At 42.0% G+C, this 19,847-nt stretch overlaps 1 protein-coding gene across 1 annotated transcript in view; it reads left to right on the top strand.

Moving 5' to 3' along the window:
* The window catches only part of LOC141106677 (transient receptor potential cation channel subfamily V member 5-like), a 121,048-nt gene that overhangs the window by 35,661 nt on the left and 65,540 nt on the right, over positions 1-19,847 (top strand). The window contains exons 5-6 of the mRNA XM_073597616.1: positions 5,676-5,774; positions 18,693-18,865. Coding sequence (XP_073453717.1) covers positions 5,676-5,774; positions 18,693-18,865 — 272 coding nt within the window. The remainder of the gene's footprint in view (positions 1-5,675; positions 5,775-18,692; positions 18,866-19,847) is intronic.

Here is a 19,847-nt window from a genome sequence, read left to right as displayed (position 1 = left end):
ATCTACGTAGAGTCACATTGGCTATAATTGAAGCTTGCACAAGTCAAGGTTTAGCTTATATAAGGGACCTGCAAAAATCAAGGTTTAGCCCAGGGATATGCAATTAGCGGACCTTCAGCTGATGCAAAACTACAAGTCCCATCATATAAACTATAAAAAATAGGGGACTGGTGCTGTTCACTGTTAAAATAATAGTAAAACCTCTCACTGCAAGGGAAAAAACTGCGTTACAAATCTAAGTAAATAAATTTGTGAAAAAACGGTAAAAAAGTATACTACGTATAATCCCATACAATGGTATATATATGTTCATGAATATGACTGAGGCTACCAATAAACATACGAACTACTTGTAGTAAAAAATTAACCAAGTGGCCACGCCTTATGCATTTCGTCATCAAGATGTCATCTGAGGCGCCTCAGATGACGTCTTGATGACGAAACGCGTAAGGCGTGGTCACTTGGTACGCATACGTCGCTCTATCTTCTGTTTATGCTGTTCACTTCCGGTTTTTGGTAGACGGGGCGTGGAACGCACGCCGCTACCACTTCACTGTCTGCGGCTTCTGGCATGGAGCCAGCCGGCAGAGAGCTACTAGTTTTTTGTTTTAACTATTTCGTGTAAGCTTGAAAAGCCAAATAAAGTAATCTTTGGATTTATGCTATGAGGCTCTTCTCTTCTCCCTGTATATGGAATTGGTGACACAAGTGGAGAAAAGTCGTTGAAGGGGACATCGATCGCTTGGACCATTGGGTTCATGACTATATGCCTATTACCCCTGCAGGGGTTGGGTGTTCCGGTGAGTGGGGACACTAGTGGGGGTTCCATATAGGACGATTCACACCATTCCCAACAAATACATCCGGAACCACTTGAAGACACATCAGATTTCTGCACAAAGATTTTTTATATACACAGGACTACTTTTTTGATATATGCATCACATTTTTGATATTTTTGTAATTTATTGTATGCACGGACACTTTTTTGAAATTTTATATGCACGGACTATCATCGCTGTTTTTCAGATTTCCCCAAAAAATTTTTTATTTTTTACCATTGCTTAACTTGGTATGTGATCACAATTTCAGATTTTAAAATTTTACAAAGATTTTTTGTTTCACTTTTTTGCATGATCACAATTTTGATTCTAAAACATATTATTGGTATAATACCATTTGGATTGTTTATCACTTATTGTTTTTCAGGGCACTCCTTTATATACATACATTTTATTTTATTTTTTGATTTTTTCGTTATTCTTGTATATTTTAATTTATTTTTCATTTCTATTTTCTGTATATAATTTAATTTTTTACTACAAGTAGTTCGTATGTTTATTGGTAGCCTCAGTCATATTCGTGAACATATATATACCATTGTATGGGATTATACGTAGTATACTTTTTTACCGTTTTTTCATGAATTTATTTACTTAGATTTGTAACGCAGTTTTTTCCCTTGCAGTGAGAGGTTTTACTATTATTTTAACAGTGAACAGCGCCAATCCCCTATTTTTTATAGTTTATAGCATTTGGACTTCACCTAGGTGTTTTCCTTTTCTGGGGGGGCTGCAGTTCGTATTGGTGTCTGTCCTGAGCGCGGAATACTAATATATACAAGTCCCATCATGCCTCTGCCTCTGGGTGTCATGTTTGTGGCTGTCAGAGTTATGCTATGCCTCATGGGAGTTGTAGCTCTGCAACAGTTGGAGGTCCGCTAATTGCATATCCCTGGTTTAGCCTATACATGGGTCTGCACAAGTCAAGGTTATGCCTATATATGGGTCTGCACAAGTCAAGGTTTTAGCTGATATATGGGGTCTGCATAAGTCAAGGTTCATCCTATACATGGGGTTTGCACAATTCAAAGGTTAGCCTATACATGGGGTCTGCACAAGTCAAAGGTTAGCCTATACACGGGGCCTGCATAAGTCAAGGTTTAGCCTATACATGGGGCCTGCACAATCAGGATTTAACCTAAATATGGTGAATTCATGAGTCAGGGCTTATCCTTTATCCTTTGGATGTGGTCTCCATAAGTCAAAGTTTATCCTATATATAGGACATGCACATGTCAAGGTTAAGCCTACACATGGGGCTTGCACAAGCCAAGGTTTAGCCTATACATGAGGCCTGCACAAGTTAAGTTTTAGTCTATACATGGGGCCTACACATGTCAAGCTTTAGCCAATACATGGGGCCTGCACAAGTCAAGGTTTAGCCTATACATGAGGCCTGCGCAAGTTGAGTTTTAGTCTTTACATGGGCCTGCACATGTCAAGTTTTAGCCTATACATGGAGTCTGCACAAGTCATGGTTTAGCCTATACATGGCACCTGCACAAATGATAGTTTAGCCCAGGGGTCTCCAAACTTTTGAAACAAAAGGCCAGTTTACTGCCCTTCAAATTTTAGGGGGGTAGGGCAGACATTAGGCAGTGGGAGTAGAAAATGCCCTGGCTTCGGTGGGAGTAAACAATGCCATAGGCATTGGCGTCAGTGGGAGGAATAGTGCTTCATTATTGGTGTCAGTGAGAGGAATAATATCCCATTATTGGTGGTAGCTTGACCAATGTAAAAATAGGAATACCTGGAATTCTACTTTAACCATTTATCCTATAGATAGGACACGCGCAAGCCAAGGTTTAGCCTATGAGGATAGAAAAGTGTAGCGCTAATTAGTGCATAAAAAAGGTGTATTGTGTATAACACCTATGTGCATATCAAACGTTGGGATCTGTTAAACCCAACATGTGAATTTACTAGTGATAGCCTCTATAAAAATAGAGTAATATAAATAGTGAAGTCAATGTGTAATGCGAGCGTTAGGTTCTATTAAACCAAACGTGTGAACCTATTATTAATGACCTATATATAAAAAATTGAATAGAAAAATATAACTTGATATCAACGTATAATAAAACAACCTGTAAATCGTGTGCACACAATCAATATAATCATCAACCATCAAATCCAAAGCCCAAAATATGTATATTGCAACATGACATGAGGTGGAAATGAGTGGCGAGTCCCTAGGATATTCAACAGTTCATTCAATTATATACAGGAATCCTGGGTAGATGCAGATATCACAGTAACATCTATTCCTATCTTCAAATAGGCTTTTCCAACTCTTGACCAGGCAAAGGAAATGATATAAAATGCCCTTACCGGACGCGGTGGACTCACAGGCCGTTGGCGGTGAGTCGTATGAGCTTGCACCGTTTAAGTACGGTAGGGTGACTGTTGTCCTTGGTCTCTGGCAAGAGAGTCTTGGAAGGGTTCCCAATCCAAAGCGAAGTCCCGGATTCCTCCTCCAATAAACATTCGTATCTCATGCAACCAGGAAAAGTGGATAAGGAGAAAAAAGGCTCCACATAGTGTAAATTCCGGATTACCGGGAAATTTAATTATATCAAAAAAGAAATTTCCAGTAAAAGTTTAGGTAAAAAAGTTTCCTCCAGGAAGAGAAGAGCTCCAGGTGCTCTTCTCTTCCTGGAGGAAACTTTTTTACCTAAACTTTTACTGGAAATTTCTTTTTTGATATAATTAAATTTCCCGGTAATCCGGAATTTACACTATGTGGAGCCTTTTTTCTCCTTATCCACTTTTCCTGGTTGCATGAGATACGAATGTTTATTGGAGGAGGAATCCGGGACTTCGCTTTGGATTGGGAACCCTTCCAAGACTCTCTTGCCAGAGACCAAGGACAACAGTCACCCTACCGTACTTAAACGGTGCAAGCTCATACGACTCACCGCCAACGGCCTGTGAGTCCACCGCGTCCGGTAAGGGCATTTTATATCATTTCCTTTGCCTGGTCAAGAGTTGGAAAAGCCTATTTGAAGATAGGAATAGATGTTACTGTGATATCTGCATCTACCCAGGATTCCTGTATATAATTGAATGAACTGTTGAATATCCTAGGGACTCGCCACTCATTTCCACCTCATGTCATGTTGCAATATACATATTTTGGGCTTTGGATTTGATGGTTGATGATTATATTGATTGTGTGCACACGATTTACAGGTTGTTTTATTATACGTTGATATCAAGTTATATTTTTCTATTCAATTTTTTATATATAGGTCATTAATAATAGGTTCACACGTTTGGTTTAATAGAACCTAACGCTCGCATTACACATTGACTTCACTATTTATATTACTCTATTTTTATAGAGGCTATCACTAGTAAATTCACATGTTGGGTTTAACAGATCCCAACGTTTGATATGCACATAGGTGTTATACACAATACACCTTTTTTATGCACTAATTAGCGCTACACTTTTCTATCCTCATCATCTAATACAATTAGTCTAATTGTTAGTGTTGGCGGCTTGATTTTGTTTGGTTGGCGCAGCAGTTTCTTTCCTGATTTTAAGGTTTAGCCTATACATGAGGCCTGCAAAAGGTATGATTTAGTTTACACATGGGGTCTACACATGTCAAGGTTTAGCCAATACATGGGACCTGAACAAGTCAAAGTTGAGCCTATACATGAGGCCTGTACAAGTTACTTTTTAGTCTATACCTGGGGCCTGTTAAGGTCCCATGTCATGTTTTAGTCTATACATGAGGCCTGCACATGTCACGATTTAGCCTATACATAGGACCTGCACAAATGATAGTTTAGCCCAGGGTTCTCCAAACTTTTCGAAATTGCCCTGGCATCAGTGGGAATAAATAATGCCATTGGCATTGGCTTCAGTGGGAGGAATAGTTCCTCATTATTGGTGTCATTGGGAGGAATAGCACCCCATCCTTGGTGTCAGTGGAAGGATTAGTGCTCTCTCTTTGGTGTCAGTAGAAGGCATAGTGTCTTGTATTAGTGGAAGAAATAGTACCCCAACGGCCGGATAAAGGCAAGCGAAGGGCCACATCTGGCTTGTGGGTTGCAGTTCGTAGCCCCCTGGTTTAGCCTATACATGGGGCATGCACAAGTCAAAGTTTAGTCAAGCACTTCCTAACAGTAAAACATGCTCCTGTCATTTAACTGTCAAATGCAAGATTCTCTAATAACCACCAAAGCTCGAAAGTTTTACAATTGAACAGCAAGGGAGGGACTTGGTTGCCACTAAGGTTCCAGGGGAATTTAATACAGTGGCGTGTTCATTGAAATGTAAACCATATTTGAGTAATATTTAGTTTGCCTCAGCACCGTGCATCCTAAACATTGCCATCTTTTAATTAAAATACTGTTTTCACCATTTTTCATCCTTTGTTGCACCTTAGTGCTGCCTCCTCTTTGTAGGCATCTGCAAGCATTTGCAGTCTACATGCACTCCAACAATTGCTTCATGACATTTCTCAAGGAGGGTTTCCTGATAGTGCCAAAAGTGGACCATACCTGTAAAATGTGTTGAAAAGGACATTTTTAATCTCCAATGAAAGCTTATGTGACAATGCAGGAAGTAAACTGGAAGGCCGGAAAAGAGTTGTCACCTTATAACAGTAGTGGCAGTAACACTTATTATATTTATGAAATCAGTAGATATTTAAATTTATACAAAAAATTATACTATAGGTATAAAAAAAATCCAGAATTTCCATTAACATGGTAAATTTTATGTGAGATGTGTGTGATTGGGTTGACATATACACCTCAATAAACCCAGTAATATTATGAAGTGCCAAAAGTTAATAGTTCTTTATTCCTTTTGGACAGGAGAACACGTTCTTTCCTTTGCTGCCTGCGTGGGGAATGCAGAATTGGTCCGATTATTACTACAACATGGAGCTGATGCAGAGGCCAAAGATTCCCATGGTTCAGTTTATTACTCTGCTGCACAAATTATTTTATTCTGTAACTGCTTATATGTCTTTCTGCTCTTGGATCTTTAACCACTCGAGTCTCATGTGCTGTTCTAAAATGGCACCAGAAATCAGCAGTTCTCTCTAGTCCCAACTGGGGTATAGGCTAGAACTGCTGGCTGTCAGTGAAATTTCCAGTGATTTCCATTCTCCACAGGAACCGTCTAGGTATTTATCAGGCATACTTACATTGGTCCAAGCCGAACAGCTAAACCTGTGTAGCACTGCCCCCTTAGGAGCTGCTGAGTATTTTGGGTACCCTGTTCACTACTAAGCCCTGAGCAGAGTATTGCTCCTGATGACACCACTAAAATACCTTGGCCAGGTGACTCCCTGGCATCACACAAAGGATAAACACGTACACACAGATGAGATAAATGTTTAACTTGTATTAGTTTCACAGAAATGGCAAAACAGGCAAAAGAGAAGACTTGGCTGAGTCTTTCAAATGGCAAAACCGCAAAGGAAAAGGCAATATAACACAATACAGTACAACTTTAAGCCACTCCCACCCATCCTGAAGGACTGAAGATTTGAATGTGAGCTCCCAAACCGAAAAATTTTACCCACGTTACCAATTAGGATGAGAAAGAGTCAGGATTTAACTCTCAGAAATTTAGGCAAGTAAATTCTTGGTAGATACTCCAAGCATATGAAGAACTCTTCTGCCGGATAGTTGAGGCCCTTGCGCTGGTGCACAGTAGAGATTTAGTCTCTTTGAAGAAAACTTGGTAGCCCAAAGGATAATAAAGTGGCAACAGAGGTCCCCTTTAATAAACACTGGTAGGGCTGAGTATCACTTTAAGGATGTCAGATTAAAGTAAAGTATCACTTTAAGGATGTCAAATTACGTATTGAATTAGGGATGTCAAATGGTCACAGAAATTGCTTTGAAAAGAAGGGGAAACAAGTTTCAGCTGGAGTATGTCACTAAATGGAAACCTACTCATTTCTTTTATGATCGGCTCAAGTCTGAAGTAGGGCGTGTGTGTGAAATTCCTGCCTTGTAGGGAAGCAAAAGACTGAATCCTGGTATTCTGCAGTGTTAATTAAGGCAGTAAGGAGGTTAGCCTGCAGCACTGGATGAGTTATAGTGTCTGTGCCTAAGGATATAGGCCAGTACTGTAAACTGTTCTAGACTCTAACAACTGGATGCAAACAACAGGATGAAAGACAATGGCAGCATTGTGTGAGTTAAGAACCCTCTCACCCAGTTCCACAGGACAGCAGAGTGAAGCGATGACCTTCCGTGGGGAGGGGGCTCCCTTTGTATTTTGGAATGGCTGTGAAAGTGGCGATGACCTGGTCCATCTGCCTGCAGGTTCTGCTACCTGCCTCCTCAGTATGACCAGCTTCTCTGGCGGCTTTTATTACTTCTCGACTCGGCCCAATCCAGCCTGGGTCCCCGTGGATCCACTCTGCTCTCTCACATCTGGCCTCCAACACAGTCTCCCCAATTCCTTCCCTTTTGAAATGCCCCCCCCCCCCCCCCCTTTGCCAGTTCTCAGGGGTTGCTGTAGTTCAGCTCAAGTTGATCTGAATACAAAAAACCTGATTGCAGCATTCATGTCCCAGAGTCTCTAACATTTCTGTAGGAGCTGTGTGATAACTAAGTTGGGGACACTGCCATCTTGTGGCAAATAAAAAAGTTCTGCATAACAATAACTGCACAGTGTTACACCTAGAAGGGATTCACCTTTTATTACTGTTAAGCCAGGGGTGTAGATAAGGGGGGGTCCAAACACCCCGAGAGTGTCCACAGCGCATTCGCTCTGACAGTTCCAGCAGACCACTTAATTATTTTCCTGTAGTTGTTCGAGGCTGAGCCCCCCAAGAAAAAAACATTATCTATGGCCCTGCTATCAGCAAGGGCCATTGCTAAGAACCAGCTGCTGACTGCTGATGTTTAAGTCTACAACACTGTCATTTGCACTAGCGTTAGCCCTCTAAAGTGCGATCTACGGTGGTCATTCAGCTGGAAAAAAAAGGAGCAAGTGTCTCCATGGCCCTGTGAAAAGCAATCCACCGAGTATAGCTTTTCACGGGGGCGGAAAATAATGGCGCCCATGAGAAAAAGGCTTAATGTTCCTAAAATGTTGACATCACTTTCGTAGTGTTATGCAAAATGCAACACAGTACCACTTTTTAAGCAACATCTCTTATGCAGCTTAGCCAAACCCAGTTTTTGTCGCAGTGCATGCTCCCTTTTTCTTTTTGTCACCTTATCAACTTCTCTCCCAGGTTGATATCTCTGATGCAATAAATTAATAGTTTATCTTCCCTGAAAAGCTGGGAAATGATCTACTGCCATGTAACCTTTCACTTTGTTAATCAAAGAAGACCCCTTCTTTTTTTTTTATTTCATTTTCTTTTTTTTCTACATACAGTACATGTAAAACTTAAAAATGTATTATTTAAAGTGTAACTCCACATTTGTTGAGAAAAAAACATTCATCTCTGGGTGATCTATGTACATTTCAATGGTTATAACAACCTTTGTTGCAGATTCCTACCTTTTGTTATTCTGAAGAAATCTCTGTTTGTTCCTCTGTGGTCCTAATGAAAATGGTTTCATAATTATCAACCAGCTGTGTAGCTACAGAGCACTAATGAGGAAATCTGTTGGGCCTGCATTCCTTTAGACGTGTTCTTATTGGGAGTATCTCAGCAAAAATGAAATTTTTGTTGCAGGGGAAGCCTAAAAACTGACTTGTATCTTAGGCAGACTTCTAGGAAAATCAGTGAGCCAATCAGTAAAAGCAGAAAATTATGTTTCTAGGGGGCGTTCTGTACACATTCTATGTACAAAACACCTCCTGGTAGCCATATTGCATTGCATTTCAAGAAAATTACAGCGGCTGCAGATTGAAAAGGAAAGATAATTTTTAATAACATTCAATTACAATATGACTTGTGTCGCAACTGTCTACGCTATATTATTTTTTATTTATTTGCTATTTTTTCCCAACGATAGTGGTGTTACCCTTTAAATGTTGTATTTAATATTACCCATCATATACAGTATCTCACAAAAGTGAGTACACCCCTCACATGTTTGTAAATATTTTATTATATCTTTTCATGTGACAACACTGAAGAAATGACACTTTGCTACAATGTAAAGTAGTGAGTGTACAGCTTGTATAACAACAAAAGTGAGTACACCCCTAAGTGAAAATGTCCAAATTGGGCCCAAAGTATCAATATTTTGTGTGGCTACCATTATTTTCCTGCACTGCCTTAACCCTCTTGGGCATGGAGTTCACCAGAGCTTCACAGGTTGCCACTGGAGTCCTCTTCCACTCCTCCATGACGACATCACGGAACTGGTGGATGTTAGAGACCCTGCGCTCCTTCATCTTCCATTTGAGGATGTCTCACAGATACTCAATAGAGCTAAGGTCTGGAGACATGCTTGGCCAGTCCATCACCTTTACCCTCAGCTTCTTTAGCAAGGCAGTGGTCATGTTTAGGGTTATTATCATGCTGGAATACTGCCCTGCGCCCCAGTCTCCAAAGGGAGGGGATCATGCTCTGCTTCAGTATGTGACAGTACATGTTGGCATTCATGGTTCCCTCAATGAACTGTAGCTCCCCAGTGCCGGCAACACTCATGCAGCCCCAGACCATGACACACCCACCACCATGTTTGACTGTAGGCAAAAAACACTTGTCTTTGTACTCCTCACCTGGTTACCGCCACACACGCTTGACACCATCTGAATCAAGGTCAGACCACAGTACATGGTTCCAGTAATCTATGTCCTTAGTCTGCTTTTCTTCAGAAAACTGTTTGCAGGCTTTCTTGCACATCATCTTTAGAAGAGGCTTCCTTCTGGGACGACAGCCATGCAGACCAATTTGATGCAGTGTGTGGCGTATGGTCTGAGCTTTGACAGGCTGAACCCCCCACTCCTTCAACCTCTGCAGCGATGCTGGCAGCACTCATACATCTATTTCCTAAAGACAACCTCTGGATATGACACTGAGCATGTGCACTCAACTTCTTTGGTCGACCATTGTGAGGTCTGTTCTGAGTGGAACCTGTCCTGTAAAACCGCTGTATGGTCTTGGCCACCTTGCTGCAGCTCAGTTTCAGGGTCTTGCCAATCTTCTTATAACCCAGGTCATCTTTATGTAGAGCAACAATTCTTTTTTTCAGATCTTCAGATTCTTTGCCATGAGGTGCCATGTTGAACTTCCAGTGAACAGTATGAGAGAGTGAGAGCGATAACATCAAATTTAACACACCTGCTCCCCATTCACACCTGAGACCTTGTAACACTAATGAGTCACATGACACCGGGGAGGGAAAATGGCTAATTGGCCCAATTTGGACATTTTCACTTAGGGATGTACTCACTTTTGTTGCCAGCGGTTTAGACATTAATGGCTGTGTGTTGAGCTATTTTGAGGGGACAGCAAAATCACACTGTTATACAAGCTGTACACTCACTGCTTTACATTGTAGCAAAGTGTCATTTCTTCAGTGTTGTCACATGAAAAGATATAATAAAATATTTAAAAAACGTGAGGGGTGTACTCACTTTTGTGAGATACTGTATATACAGTGCCTTGAAAAAGTATTCATACCATACCCCTTGACATTTTCCACATTTTGTCATGTTACAGCCAAAAACGTATATGTATATTATTGGGCTTTTCTGTGATAGACCAACACAAAGTGGCACATAATTGTGAAGTGGAGGAAAAATGATAAATGGTTTTCAATTTTTTTTTTACAAATAAATATCTGAAAAGAATGGCGTGCATTTGTATTCAGTCCCCTTTACTCTGATACCCCTAACTAAACTAACGCAGGGGTCCCAAACTGGCGGCCCTCCAGCTGTTGCAAAACTACAAGTCCCATGAGGCATTGCAAGGCTGACAGTTACAAGCATGACTCCCACAGGCAGAGGCATGATGGGACTTGTCATTTTGCAACAGCTGGATGGCCACTAGTTTGAGACCCCTGCTCTAGCGTAACCAATAGCCCTCAGAAGTCACCTAGAAAATAGAGTCCACGTGTGTGTAATTTAATCTCAGTATAAATACAGCTATTCTGTAAAGCCCTCAGAGGTTTGTTAGTGAACCTTAGTGAACAAACAGAATCATGAAGGCCAAAGAACATACATTAGACAGGTCAGGGATATAGTTGTGGATAAGTTTAAAGCAGAGTTAGGTTTTAACAAAATATCCCAAGCTTTGAACATCTCACGGACAACAGTTCAATCCATCATCCAAAAATGGAAAGAGTATGGCAAAACTGCAAACCTATCAAGACATGGCCTTCCACCTAAAATGATAGGCCAGGCAAGGAGAGCATTAATCAGAGAAGCAGCCAAGAGGCCCATAGTACCTCTGGAGGAGCTCAGGTGGGAGAATCTGTCCACAGAACAACAATTAGTCATGCACTCCACAAATCTGGCCTTTATGGAAGAGTGGCAAGAAGAAAACCATTGTTGAAGGAAAGCCATAAAAAGTCCAGTTTGCAGTTTGTGGGAAGCCATGTGGGAGACAGCAAACAAGTGGAAGAAGGTGCTCTGGTCAGATGAGACCAAAATATAACCTTTTGGCCTAAAAGCAAAACGCTATGTGTGGTGGAAACCTATCATTGCACATCACTCTGAACACATCATCCCCACTGTGAAACATAGTGGTGGCAGCATCATGTTGTGGGGCTGGTTTTCTTCAGCAGGGACAGGGAAGCTGATCAGAGATGATGTGAAGATGGATGGAGCCAAATACAGGGCAATGTTAGAAGAAGACCTGGTAGAGTAAGTAAAAGACTTGAGACTGGGGCACAGTTTCACATTCCAGCAGAACAACGACCCTAAACATACAGCCGGAGCTACAATCGAATCGGTTTAAATCAAAGCAATATTCATGTGTTAAAATGGCCCAGTCGAAGTCCGGACCTAAATCCAATTGAGAATCTGTATAAAGACTTGAAAATTGCTGTTCACAGATGCTCTCCGTCCAATCTGACAGAGCTTGAGCTATTTTGCAAAGAAAAATGGGCAAAAGTTTCACTCTCTAGATGTGCAAAGCTGGTAGAGACATCCCCAAAAAGACTTGCAGCTGTAATTGCAGCAAAAGGTGGTTCTACAAAGTATTGACTCATAGGGGCTAAATACAAATGCATAAAGCACCACTGTGTGTTGGTCTATCACATAAAATTCCAATAAAATACATTTACGTTTTTGGTTGTAACATGAAAAAGTATGCAAAATTTCAAGGGGTATGAATACTTTTTCAAGGCACTGTATATGATTGATATATATATATATATATGTAACCAGTATCTAGTAAGATCATTCTACTTGTTCTTACAGGCTTGAGAAGATCTGCGGGGACATTGCTACTGCTTTTGTCAATATACGGTACGAGTACATTAACCACTTGCCGACCGCCTAACGTAGATATACGTCGGCAGAATGGCACGGGCAGGCAGAATCACGTATATATACGTGATCTGCCTCCCGCGGGCGGGGGGTCCGATCGGACCCCCCCCCGGTGCCATCGGCGGTCGGCATCTGACTGGGAGCGTCGGGAGGCGAGGGGGAGACCATCCGATCGTGGCCCCCCCCTCGCGATCGCTCCCAGCCAATAGGAATCCTCCCCTGCCTGTGTGTAGTTTCACACAGGCAGAGGATGTGATGTCATCTCTCCTCGGCTCGGCAGTTTCCGTCCAGCGCCGAGGAGAGAAGACATGTAAGTGCACACAACACACACACACACACAGTAGAACATGCCAGGCATACCTTACACCCCCGATCCCCCCCCGATCGCCCCCCGATCCCCCCCCAATCACCCCCCCCCCCCTGTCACAAACTGACATTAGCAGTATTTTTTTTTTTTTTTTTCTGATTACTGCATAGTGTCAGTTTGTGACAGTTACAGTGTTAGGGCAGGTAGTATTACCCCCCTTTAGGTCTAGGATACCCCCCTAACCCCCCCTAATAAAGTTTTAACCCCTTGATCACCCCCTGTCACCAGTGTCACTAAGCGATCATTTTTCTGATCGCTGTATTAGTGTCACAGGTGACGCTAGTTAGGAACGTAAATATTTAGGTTCGCCGTCAGCGTTTTATAGCGACAGGGACCCCCATATACTACCTAATAAATGTTTTAACCCCTTGATTGCCCCCTAGTTAACCCTTTCACCACTGATCACCGTATAACTGTTACGGTGACGCTGGTTAGTTTGTTTATTTTTTATAGTGTCAGGGCACCCGCCGTTTATTACCGAATAAAGGTTTAGCCCCCCGGTCGCCCGGCGGTGATATGCGTCGCCCCAGGCAGCGTCAGATTAGCGCCAGTACCGCTAACACCCACGCACGCAGCATACGCCTCCCTTAGTGGTATAGTATCTGTACGGATCAATATCTGATCCAATCAGATCTATACTAGCGTCCCCAGCAGTTTAGGGTTCCCGAAAACGCAGTGTTAGCGGGATCAGCCCAGATACCCGCTAGCACCTGCGTTTTGCCCCTCTGCCCGGCCCACCCAAGTGCAGTATCGATCGATCACTGTCACTTACAAAACACTAAACGCATAACTGCAGCGTTCGCATAGTCAGGCCTGATCCCTGCGATCGCTAACAGTTTTTTTGGTAGCGTTTTGGTGAACTGGCAAGCACCAGCCCCAGGCAGCGTCAGATTAGCGCCAGTACCGCTAACACCCACGCACGCAGCATACGCCTCCCTTAGTGGTATAGTATCTGAACGGATCAATATCTGATCCGATCAGATCTATACTGGCGTCCCCAGCAGTTTAGGGTTCCCACAAACGCAGTGTTAGCGGGATCAGCCCAGATACCTGCTAGCACCTGCGTTTTGCCCCTCCACCCGGCCCAGCCCAGCCCACCCAAGTGCAGTATCGATCGATCACTGACACTTACAAAACACTAAACGCATAACTGCAGCGTTCGCAGAGTCAGGCCTGATCCTTGCGATCGCTAACAGTTTTTTTGGTAGCGTTTTGGTGAACTGGCAAGCCCCAGCGGCCTAGTACACCCCGGTTGTAGTCAAACCAGCACTGCAGTAACACTTGGTGACGTGGCGAGTCCCATAAGTGCAGTTCAAGCTGGTGAGGTGGCAAGCACAAGTAGTGTCCCGCTGCCACCAAGAAGACAAACACAGGCCCGTCATGCCCATAGTGCCCTTCCTGCTGCATTCGCCAATCCTAATTGGGAACACACCACTTCTGCAGCGCCCGTACTTCCCCCATTCACATCCCCAACCAAATGCAGTCGGCTGCATGAGAGGCATTTTCTTTATGTCCTCCCGAGTACCCCTACCCAACGAACCCCCCCAAAAAAGATGTCGTGTCTGCAGCAAGCGCAGATATAGGCGTGACACCCGCTATTATTGTCCCTCCTGTCCTGACAATCCTGGTCTTTGCATTGGTGAATGTTTTGAACACTACCATTCACTAGTTGAGTATTAGCGTAGGGTACAGCATTGCACAGACTAGGCACACTTTCACAGGGTCTCCCAAGATGCCATCGCATTTTGAGAGACCCGAACCTGGAACCGGTTACAGTTATAAAAGTTAGTTACAAAAAAAAGTGTAAAAAAAAAAAAAAAACACATACAAAAATATAAAATAAAAAAAAAAATAGTTGTCGTTTTATTGTTCTTTCTCTCTCTCTATTGTTCTGTTCTTTTTTACTGTATTCTATTCTGCAATGTTTTATTGTTGTTATGTTTTATCATGTTTGCTTTTCAGGTATGCAATTTTTTATACCTTACCGTTTACTGTGCTTTATTGTTAACCATTTTTTTGTCTTCAGGTACGCCATTCACGACTTTGAGTGGTTATACCAGAATGATGCCTGCAGGTTTAGGTATCATCTTGGTATCATTCTTTTCAGCCAGCGGTCGGCTTTCATGTAAAAGCAATCCTAGCGGCTAATTAGCCTCTAGACTGCTTTTACAAGCAGTGGGAGGGAATGCCCCTCCCCCCCCAACGTCTTCCGTGTTTTTCTCTGGCTCTCCTGTCTCAACAGGGAACCTGAAAATGCAGCCGGTGATTCAGCCAGCTGACCATAGAGCTGATCAGAGACCAGAGTGGCTCCAAACATCTCTATGGCCTAAGAAACCGGAAGCTACGAGCATTTTATGACTTAGATTTCGCCGGATGTAAACAGCGCCATTGGGAAATTGGGAAAGCATTTTATCACACCGATCTTGGTGTGGTCAGATGCTTTGAGGGCAGAGGAGAAATCTAGGGTCTAATAGACCCCAATTTTTGCAAAAAAGAGTACCTGTCACTACCTATTGCTATGATAGGGGATATTTACATTCCCTGAGATAACAATAAAAATGATTAAAAAAAAAAAAATGAAAGGAACAGTTTAAAAATAAGATAAAAAAATAATAATAATAAAGGAAAAAAAAAAAAAAAAAAAAAAAGCACCCCTGTCCCCCCTGCTCTCGCGCTAAGGCGAACGCAAGCGTCGGTCTGGCGTCAAATGTAAACAGCAATTGCACCATGCATGTGAGGTATCGCCGCGAAGGTCAGATCGAGGGCAGTATTTTTAGCAGTAGACCTCCTCTGTAAATCTAAAGTGGTAACCTGTAAAGGCTTTTAAAGGCTTTTAAAAATGTATTTAGTTTGTCGCCACTGCACGTTTGTGCGCAATTTTAAAGCATGTCATGTTTGGTATCCATGTACTCGGCCTAAGATCATCTTTTTTATTCCATCAAACATTTGGGCAATATAGTGTGTTTTAGTGCATTAAAATGTAAAAAAGTGTGTTTTTTCCCCAAAAAATGCGTTTGAAAAATCGCTGCGCAAATACTGTGTGAAAAAAAAAAATGAAACACCCACCATTTTAATCTGTAGGGCATTTGCTTTAAAAAAAATATATAATGTTTGGGGGTTCAAAGTAATTTTCTTGCAAAAAAAAATTATTTTTTTATGTAAACAATAAGTGTCAGAAAGGGCTTTGTCTTCAAGTGGTTAGAAGTGTGGGTGATGTGTGACATAAGCTTCTAGATGTTGTGCATAAAATGCCAGGACAGTTCAAAACCCCCCCAAATGACCCCATTTTGGAAAGTAGACACCCCAAGCTATTTGCTGAGAGTCATGTTGAGTCCATGGAATAATTTATATTGTGACACAAGTTGCGGGAAAGAGACAATTTTTTATTTTTTTAATTTTTTTTTGCGCAAAGTTGTCACTAAATGATATATTGCTCAAACATGCCATGGGAATATGTGAAATTACACCCCAAAATACATTCTGCTGCTTCTCCTGAGTACGGGGATACCACATGTGTGAGACTTTTTGGGAGCCTAGCCGCGTACGGGACCCCGAAAACCAATCACTGCCTTCAGGCTTTCTAAGGCCGTAAATTTTTGATTTCACTCTTCACTGCCTATCACAGTTTCGGAGGCCATGGAATGCCCAGGTGGCAAAAAAACCCCCCAAATGACCCCATTTTGGAAAGTAGACACCCCAAGCTATTTGATGAGAGGTATAGTGAGTATTTTGCAGACCTCACTTTTTGTCACAAAGTTTTGAAAATTGAAAAAAGAAAAAAAAAAAATGTTTTTTCTCGTCTTTCTTTATTTTCAAAAACAAATGAGAGCTGCAAAATACTCACCATGCCTCTCAGCAAATAGCTTGGGGTGTCTACTTTCCAAAATGGGGTCATTTGGGGGGGGTTTGTGCCACCTGGGCATTCCATGGCCTCCGAAACTGTGATAGGCAGTGAGGAGTAAAATTAAAAATGTACGCCCTTAGAAATCCTGAAGGCAGTGATTGGTTTTCGGGGCCCCGTACGCGGCTAGGCTCCCAAAAAGTCCCACACATGTGGTATCCCCGTACTCAGGAGAAGCAGCTAAATGTATTTTGGGGTGCAATTCCACATATGCCCATGGCCTGTGTGAGCAATATATCATTTAGTGACAACTTTGTGCAAAAAAAAAAAAAAAAAAAAAAAATTTGTCACTTTCCCGCAACTTGTGTCAAAATATAAAATATTCCATGGACTCAACATGCCTCAAAGCAAATAGCTTGGGGTGTCTACTTTCCAAAATGGGGTCATTTGGGGGGGTTTTATGTCATCTGGGCATTTTATGGCCTTCAAAACTGTGATAGGTAGTGAGGAGTAAAATCAAAAATGTACGCCCTTAGAAATCCTGAAGGCAGTGATTGGTTTTCGGGGCCCCGTACGCGGCTAGGCTCCCAAAAAGTCCCACACATGTGGTATCCCCATACTCAGGAGAAGCAGCTAAATGTATTTTGGGGTGCAATTCCACATATGCCCATGGCCTGTGTGAGCAATATATCATTTAGTGACAACTTTTTGTAATTTTTTTTTTTTTTTTTTTTTTTTGTCATTGTTCAATCACTTGGGACAAAAAAAATGAATATTCAATGGGCTCAACATGCCTCTCAGCAAATTCCTTGGGGTGTCTACTTTCCAAAATGGGGTCATTTGTGGGGGTTTTGTACTGCCCTGCCATTTTAGCACCTCAAGAAACGACATAGGCAGTCATAAATTAAAGGCTGTGTAAATTCCAGAAAATGTACCCTAGTTTGTAGACGCTATAACTTTTGCGCAAACCAATAAATATACACTTATTGACATTTTTTTTACCAAAGACATGTGGCCGAATACATTTTGGCCTAAATGTATGACTAAAATTGAGTTTATTGGATTTTTTTTAGAACAAAAAGTAGAAAATATCATTTTTTTTCAAAATTTTCGGTCTTTTTCCGTGTATAGCGCAAAAAATAAAAACGGCAGAGGTGATCAAATACTATCAAAAGAAAGCTCTATTTGTGGGAAGAAAAGGACGCAAATTTCGTTTGGGTACAGCATTGCATGACCGCGCAATTAGCAGTTAAAGCGACGCAGTGCCGAATTGTAAAAAGTGCTCTGGTCAGGAAGGGGGTAAATCCTTCCGGGGCTGAAGTGGTTAACAAGGCAGATATCAATGTCCTCTTATTAAAGCAGATATGTATCCAAAAGGGATAGCGTAGCCACAACAGAGATATAATATGTTTCTCTCATTATGCGGACTTCGCTTCTCTAATGTGCATAGACATTTGAAGGCAAGAAGCCCAGCGCATGTTCTATATTACCAAAGGTATTAGGACCCCTGCCTTTACACACACATGAACTTTAATGGCACCCCAGTCTTAGTCCGTAGGGTTCAATATTGAGTTGACTCACCCTTTGCATCTATAACAGCTTCTTCCAGAAGTGCATTTGTGAGGTCAGGTACTGATGTTGGACGAGAAGGCCTAGCTCGCAGTCTCCACTCCAATTAATCAAAAAGGTTTCTATTGGGTTGAGGTCAGTACTCTGTGCAGTCCAGTCAAGTTGCTCCACCCCAAACTCTCTAATCCATGTCTATATGGACCTTGCTTTCTGTATTGTTCCAAATCATTTGGTGGAGGGGGGATTATGGTGTGGGTTGTTTTTCAGGTTGGACAATTTCATGCTCCCAATTTTGTAGGAACAGTTTTGGGATGGCCCCTTCTTGTTCCAACATGACTGCGCACCAGTGAACAAAGCAAGGTCCATAAAGACATGCAAGAACGAGTTAGAGGTGGAGGAACCTGCCTGCCCTCAACCCGCTAGAACAACAGTTTTCCCAGAAGAGTTAAAGCTGCAAGGGGTGGGCCAACTCAATATTGAACCCTACGGACTAAGACTGGGAGGCCATTAAATTTCATGTGCTTGTAAAGGCAGGTGTCCCAATGCTTTTGACAATATAGTGTGTATGTACATATATACAGTATATATTTATGCCTGCTGGTGCTGTCCATCTTCCTAAACTTTATATATTTATAGCTCAAATATTTTGTACTGCTCTTAGTTCTCTGATTTTTCTATCCCTTCCTGCAGGAAACACCATCCTCCATATTCTGGCCTTACAACCCAACAAAATGTCTGCCTGTCAGATGTACAACCTCATCCTGGGCCATCACAAGGAGAAGTTTGGGCCTGGTTCAGAGGAGATCACCAACAATGATGGGCTAACCCCCTTGAAGATGGCGGCTGTAGAAGGTAACACCGTGGTATGTATATGTAAGGAACCTGCAGAGTGGAGATAATCATTGTTATTGTATTATGGGGTCACTTGGCAAGAGTCCAAATGGGTGAGTCCATGGTCATTAGTCAACAGCAATATACAACCCCGATGGGGACACAAATGTAGAGAAAGATTAGGGTGTGGAGAACCTCCATCATTAAAAAGACAGATTGAACCGGATTTATTCATACTACATAAGAGGCAGATAGAATCACTGTACATAAATATATAAATGGGCCACACAGAACGTTCAGTGGCGGCCTGTTTACACTTCACTGGACATGTCATTTGTAGTCGCAAGAAAAAAGGTTACTGTCCCTCTGTGAGAAGAGATCTTACTAATAAAAAAATCTAAAAATGATACAATATTGTTATTTTAAGAATTAAAATAATTATCTGTGATTGCAAGCAGGAACCCCAAATATAAATATACTCAGCAGTGTCAGGACAATGTTATCCAGTGCCCAGGTTGGGAGGAACAATGATGGGGCAAAGACATGGCTGTGCAATGTGCTGTGCTGGAATGTTTGTGGAGTGAGCTAAAACAGTACCAATAGTTGTGGTTTTAGCGAACTGAAGAGTCAGAGGTATTACTGGAAGGAAAACTGTCCCTGTCATTCATGATGTCAATGAAAGGAAAAGGTCCCATTATTGGTGGTGTCACTGAAAGGGAAAAATGTCCCTGCATCAGAGATGTCACTAGAAGGAAAAATGTCCCCGCATCAGAGGGGTCACTGGAAGGAAATAAGTCCCTGCATCTGTGGTGTCGCTGAAAGGAAAAAAATGTCCCTGCATGGTTGGTGTCAGTAAAAGGAAAAATGTCCCTGCATGGTTGGTGTCAGTAAAAGGAAAAATGTCCCTGCATGGTTGGTGTCAGCAGAAGGAAAAATGTCCCTGCAGTGGTGGTATCAACGAAAGGAAAAATGTCCCTGCATAGGTTGCATCACACTGAAAGAAAAAATGTCCCT

Source organism: Aquarana catesbeiana, linkage group LG08 (assembly GCF_042186555.1).
Source record: "Aquarana catesbeiana isolate 2022-GZ linkage group LG08, ASM4218655v1, whole genome shotgun sequence".
Lineage (NCBI taxonomy): Eukaryota > Metazoa > Chordata > Amphibia > Anura > Ranidae > Aquarana > Aquarana catesbeiana.
Note: the sequence above shows the minus strand (reverse complement) of the source record. Positions and strands in the feature narration are given on the sequence as shown.